Source organism: Petaurus breviceps, unplaced genomic scaffold (genome assembly GCF_028583685.1).
Source record: "Petaurus breviceps papuanus isolate PSGF00001 unplaced genomic scaffold, PetGlider_PUasm1.0 90823, whole genome shotgun sequence".
In the NCBI taxonomy this organism is placed as follows: Eukaryota; Metazoa; Chordata; class Mammalia; order Diprotodontia; family Petauridae; genus Petaurus; species Petaurus breviceps.
The window spans coordinates 4,023,270-4,034,165 of record NW_027187352.1 but is presented as its reverse complement, the minus strand read 5'-3'; the positions used below and the strand labels follow the sequence as shown (position 1 = coordinate 4,034,165).

Genomic DNA, 10,896 nt, shown 5'->3' with positions numbered 1-10,896 from the left:
GTTGATCGGGTGCAGAAAGAGAAAAGGGAGTATGGGGGGAGGGGGCCAGGAGGTGGAGATGGGGTGCAAAGGGGACAGGAGACGGGGTGCAAGGGAGAGGAAAGAGGGAGAGGAGAAAAGAAGAGGGGACCGGGGTAAGGCAGCGGGGGGTGGGGGAGTGGTGCAGAGAGAGACAGTAGAGTCGGGGGTCAGAGTCAGGCGGAGAGGTGGGTGGGAGAGGCCAGGGACTCGGGCCCCCGGGGAGGAGAGGGAATAGGAAGAGGTGGAGGAGGAGGAAAGGCAGGGACTGGGCGGAAGAAGCGAGGTCAGAGGTCCTGGCTCAAGCTATTACGGCCAGGTCCGGCTTCCAGGCCAGGCTCCTCACCTTCTCCAACAACCCGCTCTTGTTGCTGCCGACTCGCCCCGGAGGCTGAGGCGGCGGGGCCGATGTCCCGGTTGCAGCCGCCGCGGGCAGCTGAGTAGCCCCAGCAGCGGTCGCCGCAGCCATCTTGTCTCTCTCTCCCTCCTCTCTTACTTGTCTCCAGCCCATTGGCTGACGCCGACGCCCCGCGCAGGGGCCGACGGGATTCGTAGTTCCATTGACCGCCAAGAGTCGGCGGCGGAAGCGGGCCGCGGGGCATATTGGGATTTGTAGTCTTGCTCCTGACGGGCCTCTGGTTGCTGGTGACCTGGTCTCGTGGCGTCCCGGTTGCTAAGGGGAGAGGAAGTGAATGGCGCGGCCAACAAGCAAGCCCGGTCCCGGCCCGGGCCCCGGCTCCTGCCGCGGAGGAGAAAAAAGCGACTGAACCACTGCACGTCTCCTTCCCGGGAGCGTGGTAGGAGGAAGAGACGCTACCGAGTCAGGTGTGGCTGGAAAAGTTTTGGGAGCTCAGGGGTAAGGGAGGAGCGGAGGGGCTGCGGAAGGGGAGGCGATGGTACCGAACTGCTTCTGTGATCTTGAATACTCTGGCCCAGCCCAGACGGGTCGTGCTCCCCCATATCTCATACCTCCGAAGTGGTCTCGCTAGCATTAGACCCGCCTTTGCAGTAGTGTAGGCTGTGTGACCCCTTCTTTTGGGCAACCCTGCCACCTGATACTGACTGGCATTCAAAGCCCTTCCCAACCCAACCCCCTCCTACCTTTCCAGTCTTCTTATACCTTAGTCCTCCCCCGACCTTTACAGGGTGTCCAGTGACCCTGGCTTCCCTGACACTCCATCTCCTGCCCGTGCCTTTTCCCTGGCTGTCCCCCATGCCTGGGATGCTCTCCTTCCTCCTCTCCCTCCCTGTCTTCCCTGGAGTCACTGCTAAAGTCTCACTTTCTGTTAGAACTCTTTTTTGCTCCCCTCCTACCCCCACTAAGGGCCTTCACATCTCATTAACACTGCATATATCTGGTATGTACATAGTTATTGGCATGTTATCTCCTCCATTAGGATGTGAACCCCTTGAAGGAAGGGACTTTGTTTTTGCCTTTCCTTGTATTGAGTCTAGCATAGTGCCTGGAACATTATGACATAATCAAAATGTTTAGCTATCAAAGCACTTATTTCCCTATTCTCTGAATGTCAGGTAGACCACAGAAAACTTTAGTTATATAAGAAAAGGTCTTACCTGTGCAGTGAGTTTTTAGAAGAATTCATTTTGATTTAAAAGTGCTTAAGAAAATATTTGTTGGGGCGGCCAGGTAGCACAGCAAGTAAGAGCACCGGCTCCAGTGTTGAGAAGACCTGCAGATCGAATCCCCGGCTCAGACACTCAGCACCACACCCAGAAATAACTGGCCGGGTAACCTTGAGCAAGTTACTTAACCCCAATTGCTTAAAAAAAATTTGTTCACTAATTGTCTGGAAGGTTGGGTGCCCTGGCTACTATCCTAGGTGGGTGGGCACTCAAGTCCCCATCAAGGTATTGATAACTACCTAGTCACTTACAATATACAATTAGTACAAGACAAAGGCATTTACTGAAATAGTAAGAAAAGTAGTAAAACATCTCCCACTGTAAACCTGCACACAGTCTCACAAGTACAGCATGCCAGAGGGAAGATTGATGCTCAGAGAGTTCACAATTAGCAAAGCCCACAAGTAGAAAACACATCTGGTCAAGACCACTTACACCTCTGCCTCTGTGGTATGGAAAGGGGCACAATGCCTTGTGATATCCTGGTTCTTCATGAGGTGCTCTGTCTCTTTTGAGTTGCTTGCTGGGATCACTGAGATTCTCCTGCATAAAGCATAAAGCTCTGAGGCATAACTATGTCCCTAATCTTCAGTTTGTGACTCATCTGAAATTCTGGCCTGCGATATTTCTATGCGCTTTTAGAAATAACTGGAAATCATTACCAGTAGTCTCAACCCTGAGATCCACAATCTCCCAAGCAGGATTCCATTTCCTGATTCTTTTCTCCAGGATGTTGCCTTGTGTCTATAAAAATCCAACAGTGATATAGAGAGATATCCTAGAAACATACTGTACTGTCCCAGAGGCAAACAGAAAAAGGCAAAGAATAAAGTCAACAGCTGAGTCTTTCCTCCAGAAACGATTCTTTCTTTCTAAAGGATATCAGGCAAAGAATTGGAAACTGAGGGAATGCCCATCAATTGAAGAATGGTTGAGCAAGTTGTGGTATATGATCATGATGGAATTCTGCTGTGTTATAAGAAATGATGAGCAGGATATTTTCAGAAAAACCTGGGAAGACATGTATGAACTGTTGCAAAACGAAGTGAGCAGAGCCAGAGAAGATGGCACATAGTACCAATAATTGTACTAACAAAGTTGTAATAATGATCTACTGTGAAGGATTTAGCTATTCTGATCAATACAGTGATCCAAGACAATTCCAAAGGACCCGTGATGAAAAATTCTGTCCACCTGCAGAAAGAGAATTGATGGACTCTGAGTACACATTAAAACATATTGTTTTTAACTGTATTTTTCTTGCTTTTTTTGCAACATGACTAATATAGAAATTTTTGTATGACTTCACATGTATAATTCATATCTTCTTGCTTGCCTTCTCAATAGGTGGAGAAGGAACTGGAGGGAGGGAGAGAACTGGAACTCAAATTTTGAAAAAAAAAATGAATGTTAAAAATAAAGAGGAAAAAAAGGCTACCAGGACCAGCCAATCACTAGAAGTCCATGGTGTACTATCAATTGCCTTCTTCTAATTGATCAATGCCCTAGAATTCCCTTGGGTCCAAGAATTTCACACTTTATTGTCTAATTGTTTACATAATTCCTTTATACTCTATTTTGGGGTTATTTAGGAAAACTTTTTATACTTCCTCTACACTTATATATTCATGTATATCACTTATCATTATGTTGTTGTTTAGTCATTTCAGTCATTGTGACTCCATTTGGAGCACAGATTCTGGAATGTTTTGCCATTTCCTTTTCTGGTTTATTTTTAAAATGAGGAAACTGAGGCAAACAGGGTTAATTAACTCACCCATGGTCACATAGCTAGTAAGTGTCTGAGGCCAGATTTGAACTAGGGAAGAGGAGTCTTCCTGACTCCAGGCCTGGTACTCTATCCACTACACCACCTGACTGCCCCTATTTACCACCCTAATATAGTCTTATTGCATATTATTATATTAAACATTCTTCTATGTCACACATCATTATATTATATACATTGTTATATTAGACAATGTTCTCTGTCAAACACTATAATAAGTCTTTGTTACAGTCATGTAATAGATAGCCCTCCCCATCTCCTACCTTTATATTATAGAGAAGTCAGTCAACATTCTCAACTTTCTCAGCTTCAAGCCTTCCCATGATTTTATTGGTAGCCTCATTTTCACTTTTAAATTGGCAACCACCCACATTCCTGGGTATGTGCAGTAGAGAAAAAAATGAGAGGCTCTCTGCCAGCGGCCTGCCTCCCCACTGCCGTCCAGCCCACCCCAGCAGCATGGCCAGCTTTTCATTGGGAAATAGTTCAGCCACAGAGCTGAAAGGGAGATTTGAGGTGGCAGGTTCCCCCTTTCCCTTTTTTTTTTTACCTCCGGGTTCTTCTGACGTCACCTGTCCCATTCTGTGTTTTTTTCTGCCTTTTCCTGTCCCATTCAGTGTTGTCTCTCCTCTCCCTTCTGTTATATGGGTTAATTCATGGTTACTGTGTTAGAAAAAGTGTATAATATGAGGATTAATGTTTTCTTATAATCACATGCAGAAAAGTGTATTTTCAGCAATCTCTAGCAAATGATTATAGTTTTTTGGTGGTTGCAGGAACCTAACCTCCTATTTCCCATAGGTTCAATGTATCAACATTCATTTTTTTTCTTTACTTTCAGGCCATTTTGGGGGAACTTTAGCCCCATGAAAGTTGAGGATTTGACTATATATTTCCCATTGTTCCATTTTCTCTTTACCAGTGAGATAACCTTTTATCCATTCCCCCATAGGAGGGAGCCTAGAGTACCATTTCTCTTCCACTCCCCTCTTCCCAATGACCACTAGCTCAGGCCCCTTCAACTTCCTGGCTCTGGGGGAAATAGGGCCACTTGCAATGTTTTAGTAAGCAGGGAATGACCAGCTACACAATTCTAGTAAGATGGCAGACTACTGGGCCTTAATATCTACCCTGCCACTGAGCTCTAAAATCCACTTAGTCTTTCCACCTGCCCTGCTGCAGAACCCTAAGGACCTCTGGGTTTTGCTATCCACCCAATAGATGAACCCTTCTCTGTCTGTTATTTCCCCCAATTAGAACATAAGCTCCTTGAGATAAGAGACTGTTTCACTTTTCTATATGTATCTGTAGCACTGTGCTTAGCACATAGCAAATACTCAATAAATGCATATTTCACTCAAGAAACATTCAAACTTCCCTCAAGAAACATTTATTAAGTGTCCACTGGGTGCCAGGCACTATGCTATATATTGGGTACACAAAAACAAATAATCTGTTCCCTTAAAGAGCTTGCATGGAGGACTGACAAATGAAAATGAGCAATCTCAAAGGATACAGGCATGGATTTCAGGAGGCCTGGGGCAGAAGTGACTGTGAAGATTAGGATAGCTCTCAAGTAGGAAGTAGCTGAGCCTCTACAGAATCCAGGGATTCAAAGAAGTGGGGATGAGGAGGGAGGACAGCCTAGACAAAGATGCTGAAAATGAGAAATGCAATGTCCTGTATAAGGAAGAGCCATTAGACGGGTTTGACTGGTCCTTAGAGTGCAAGAGAGGAATAATGCATAATAAAACTAGAAAGGTAGTTTGAATTCAAAATGTGAAGGACTTTAAATGCCAAATCGTGGAATATGTATGCTAGCCAAGAAGCAATAGGTTGTTACTTACACCTGTGCCTTAGGAATGTCAGTTTGGCAACCATGTATTAAGTAGTCTTCTCTATCACACATCATTTTATGTATATCTGTATTAGAAACTGTTTGGGTGGGTTTGATCCAAGGACTACCTTGAGCGTTAGGGGTAGTGAGCCTTCATGTAAATATATCTTCCTATAGAGGGGGTGTAGACAAGTCCTTTGGTACTTATGGTTTTCACTAATGGAGGAAAGATGAATTGCTATCCACCAATCCTGAAATACTCTCACCCACCCCAACTCCCACCTGTCAAAAGCCCCATGTTCTTTTCAAGTTCAGCCCAAGCCACCTCCTATTTGAGCTGATCCTTACCAGCTGTTAGAGCTTATTAAGGAATGTTAAGGGGTCCCCTGAGCTTGTGTTTTTGAGTTGCCATATTTTTCAGAAACACTAGACCAAGAGCACGTAGGAGGCCCTGAAAATGTCAAGGATGAAGCCCCCTCTGAGCCAACATAATTTGTTGTTTGCATCTGAAACTGGATTCATGTTCCTGGGAGTCAAGACAGGCTCCAGTCAGTCTGTACTAGCCTGAGAAATTGCTTGTGCAGCTGGGGCCTGTGTAGATAAGCAGATCATCCTATCTTCATGGTCTAGTAGTTCCAAAGGGAAAAGAATCTGACTTTTTCATCTCCTTGGTCCTCCCCTTTAGGAAGGATTTTATCTTTCTCCCACCTTTACTGCACCTTTCCCCTCCTATACCACACCCCTTTAGGTGGATATTTCTGATACTGCCTCCCCTTTTCCTGCTATTATAAAGATGCAAACTTCTGTACGGATTGTGAACTCTTTGGGTTCCACATGCATGTTCATTCTCTTGTAATCAACCCAGTTTTCACATAGGTTTCATGAAATTGTAGCTGCTAGTTGATAAGCTCTCTTCCCTGACATTCCTTTGGGTGTAATTTGTATTAAGGAAGGCAGTTTGGCAAAGTGGGTGAAGAGCTGGCCTCACAGTCAAAACAATGAGTATTCTGGGTTCACTATCCCTCAGGGATACCCTCAAGCGAGTTGGGGTATCTACTCTCTACTACCATTAGCCGATTCCCTCATTCCAAGTGTGTTTCCCTCCCCCATTCAAGTAACTATGCTCTGGTTCCATTTAACCAATTGTCATCAACCGCTTTTTACATAGGCATATGTACTTTGAAGCTATAGCAAGAACAGAAATGTAAATATCTCCCCCCCCCCCATCTTGAAGGCACACTTCTGTTTATCTTCTGTCTCTGGGTAGAGTGGAGCATTTATGTAGGATATGTCTGACAAGTTCATGTCCAAATGTGACATCACTACCATATGAGTCTTCGTCTCGAGTTATAGCTGGGCAAAGTCCTGAAGGTCGCTCCTCAGGGCATTGATGCTGAGTTAGTTACAAAACTTGTGGATTCCACTCTTGTACTCCTGGACTGCTGGACCTTGGATGGTTCACTCTCTTGACCTTTAAAAATTCACAAGGTCATAGCCTCCAACCCTTCATCTAAAATGAAACAACAGATGATAAGGCAGGAAAAGAACCTTTGGGACCACATATAACCTTTTGGATGGGGAGAAAGTTCAAGACTCCTTTCTCTATAACATTGTCTCTTAGGATGCTGTCTGGCAGAAGGAAATCAGGTAAAGTGACAAAGTCAAATCAAGAGAGGAGACCAGGGTCAACTATGATGCCCTTTGAAGGCACCTGGTTCTACAACTACAGCCTCTCAAAGAGACTGCCATTGACCATATGGCTAGCAGCAAGGAACAGGCTCAGAATGTCTGTGCAGGCTGCAGCTCTCTCCAAGGCATTTCTGTTCTGTGTCATCAGAACTTTCAGATACTTGCTAGCTGCATGTCCCCAAGCAAGTCATGTGATCTCTTTCAGCCTGTATTGTTTTCTCATCTGGAAAATGGGGATGATAGCAATGCCTACCTTGCAGGGTGGTTTTGAGGATTAAATGAAAACATAAAGTGTTTTGTAAACATCAAAGAGCTATATAAATGCTTGCTATTAGTGGACTCCACAGTCTCTTTGATGTTAAGAATTTCAAGAAGGTGCCCTGCACTTGTTCACAGAGATTAGGTTCTATGGCCAATCCCATTGGCCAGTCCCATCTCTTGCCTCTGATTCCTGTTGGCTGTGTAACCCTTACTTTGGCAACTCTCCAAGACTTTTACTTACAGACCTGCATGGGTCGGAGTTTCCTCACCTGGGAAATTCTTATACCAATGAAATAATAGATCTAGCCTCTATCCCCTTTTGTTTTTATTCTGTATATACTCATATATGTGTGCATATACACACATAATAATATATACACATATGTGCATATGCTCACACACATTTGAGTATCCATACATATGTATGTATATGTATGCATATGTATGTTTATGTATACATGCATATATTTGATGTCCCCCCAATTAGAATGTAAACTCTTCGAGAGTAGAGTTTTCATTATTTGTTTTGTTCTTTATATTTGTATCTTCAGTACCTTTCACAGTCTTTAGCATACAGTAGAAGCTTAAATAAATGCTTCTTGATTGATTGAAACATAGAAGTAAATTCCCTACACAGAAAAGTTCTCTTATACATTGGCATTTGTCTCTGAGACTAAAAGTCTCCAAAGATGTGTGTGTATGTATTCCTGTGTTCTCGATATATATCATATCAGTCTACATACAAGCTGTACTCTTCTTCTAAATAATGTTTTTAGAAAACCTGATTGTTGCCTTATAACCATGCTTTAATGAGAGAAAGACTTGGAAAGTGGTGAAGACAGAGAGAAATGATGATAAAAATAAATTTATCTTTATTTGAATTGAAAGAAATATAAGCACATTTTATAATAAATATATTTTTTAAAGTAATTTTGGATAATGACTTTGGAGTGTGTATATATACATATGCATACATTTATTTTCCTTTCAAAAGCATCTCATTTTCAGAATGTAGCCCATACTCACAAATAATTTGTATTCAAAATAATACATGTTCCTGTTTTTAAAGAGGAATCTTGTATACTTGAAGGTACAATCTGCCAAGATGCATCACTGCACACGTTAAAAGTTTTCAAGTTCATAGGATTCTTAGAATGTGTATAAAGAAGGCTGTGGAAGAACAATTTAGCGAACTTTTCTGGTGACAGGGTGAGGAGTCCTTTGATAAATCATTTAGCTCTCCAAGCCTCACCTTCATAGACTTATTAAAGCATTAGGGTTGAAAGGGGCTTCAGAATATATATTATCAGAGCTAGAAGAAACTTTAAAAATTACCTAGTCCCCTCAACACGATGTGAATTATTTATCATATAGGCTTTCTTGAAATGAAAATTTATTCTTACATATTTTGAATCCTTTCCTGTGTTCTGCTATGCACATGACATGCTTTTTTCCCCCTTTCTTACTTTGTATTTAAGTTTATTTTTTAGTTTACATCATTCATTTCCACAAGATTGAGTTACAAATTTTCTCCCATTTTTCCCCTATCCACAACCCCAAAACAGCTATCCCACTGAATATACACTCCCCCAAACTGCTCTTTCATATCTTCTTCCATTCCCCCCCTCCAACTTTGCAGTAGAACATGGTGGATCTCTATGGCCCAGTGCCTGTATATCTTATTTCCCAGTTACATGTAAAATAATAATAATAAATTTTTAAACATTTGATCTTAAACCTTTGAACTCCAGATTCTTTCCCTACCTCCCTCGTCACCCACCCTTACTGGGAAGATAAGCAGTAAATATAAGTAAATAGGTTGTACACATGTAGCTAGCAAAACATTTCCATAGTGGATGTATTGTGAAAAACTGACTATATTTCCCTCCATCCCATTCCCCCCCCCCATTTGTTCTATTCTCTGCTTTGATCCTGTCCCTTTTCAAAAGTGGGTGCTTCCAACTTCCCTCCCACGCAGCCTGCCTTCCCTTCCATCACCCCCCTCTCATCCCCTTCCCCCCTACCCTCCTGTAGGATGAGATACCCTATTTAGTGTTCATGTCATTTCCTCCCTAAGCCAAATTCATTGAAAATTAGGTTGACTCATTCCCTTTTTCCTTCCTATTCTTCCCCTCCATTATAAGTTTTCCCTTGCCTCTTCTATATGAGATAATCTTTCCCCATCTTCTCTAATTATATTCCTCTCTCACCTCTTAATTTCACCTTGTAAGTATCATCCCTTCCTATTCAACTGGTCCTGTGACCTCTGTCTATGTATACCTGTACACATATATACACATACTCACATATGTATTCATACACCCATATACCCTCCTATATAGACATATATGTGTATGTATACATATATGTATACACACACACATTTCTATTCCCTTCAACTATTCTCATACTGAGAAAAGTTTCATAAGTTACAATTATCATTTTTCCATATAGGAAGGTAAGTAGTTCAACTTTGATAAGTTCCTTATGATTTCTTTTCCCTGTTCACCTTCTCATGCTTCTCTTACTTCTTGTATCTGAATGTCAGATTTTTCTATTCAACTCTGGTTTTTTCATCAAGAATGCTTGAAGTTCTCTATTCCACTGAATGACCATATTTTCCCCTGAAACATGATACTCAGTTTTGCTGGGTAGGTGACTCTTGGTTTTAATCCCAGCTCCTTTGACCTCTGGAATATCATATTCCAAGCCCTTCATTTCCTCAGTGTAGAAGCTGCCAGATCCTATGTTATCCTGATTGTGTTTCCACAATATTCAAATTGTTTCTTTTTGGCTGCTTGTAATATTCACTCCTTGATCTGGGAATTTCAGAACCTGGCTATAATATTCCTAGGAGTTTTCTTTTTGGGATCTTTTTCAAGAGGTGATTGGTTGATTCTTTAAACCTCTATTTTGCCCTCTGATTCTAAAACATCAGGGCAATTTTCCTCGAGATTTTCTTGGAGGATAATTTCTAGGTTCTTTTTTTGATCGTGGCTTTCAGATAGTACAATAATTTTTAAATTATCTCTCCTGGATTGATTTTCCAGGTCAGTGGTTTTCCCAATGAGATATTTCACATTGCCTTCTATTTTTTCATTTGTTTGGATCTGTTTAATAGTATTTTGATTTCTCATAAAATCACTATCTTTCCTTTGCTCTAATCTAATTCTGAAGGAATGATTCTCTTCAGTGAGCTTTTGAGATTCTTTTTTCATCTGGCAAATTGGTTTTTTTAAGGCATTCTCCTCATTGGCTTTTTGAGCCTCTCTTGCCATTTGAGTTAGTCTATTTTTTAAGGTGTTATTTTCTTCGGTCAGGTTGTTGACTTTCATTTTATAATTTTCTTGCATCATTCTCATTTCTCTTCCCAATTTTTCCTCCTCTTCTCTTATTTGGTTTTTAAAATCCTTCTTAAGGTCCTCCATGGCCTGTAAGCAGCTTATTCTTTTCTTGGAAGTTTCTGATGCAGGAGTTCTGACTTCCTTTTCTTCCTCCTGTTCCATGGTTTCATCCTTTTTTTCCCCAAAATAGGAGTGTAAAGTTGAATTGCTGTGTTTGCTTTGCTTCCTTTGCTTGCTCATGTTGCCACTCAATTACTTAACTTTTGAGCTTTTTGCCACAGTAGAACTCTGCTACCAGAGTGGGGAGCTTTGTC

General features: G+C 41.9%; 2 protein-coding genes across 2 annotated transcripts in view; one reads left to right on the top strand and one right to left on the bottom strand.

The window, feature by feature from the left end:
- SPCS2 (signal peptidase complex subunit 2) overlaps positions 1-546 on the bottom strand; it is a 22,780-nt gene extending 22,234 nt beyond the window's left edge. Inside the window, exon 1 of the mRNA XM_069070851.1 lies at positions 365-546. Coding sequence (XP_068926952.1) covers positions 365-529 — 165 coding nt within the window. The 5' untranslated portion in view covers positions 530-546. The remainder of the gene's footprint in view (positions 1-364) is intronic.
- Positions 547-560: 14 nt separating this feature from the next.
- Positions 561-10,896, top strand: part of XRRA1 (X-ray radiation resistance associated 1) — a 132,248-nt gene continuing 121,912 nt past the window's right edge. Inside the window, exon 1 of the mRNA XM_069070849.1 lies at positions 561-843. The gene's annotated coding sequence lies outside the window, so the exon portion shown is untranslated. The remainder of the gene's footprint in view (positions 844-10,896) is intronic.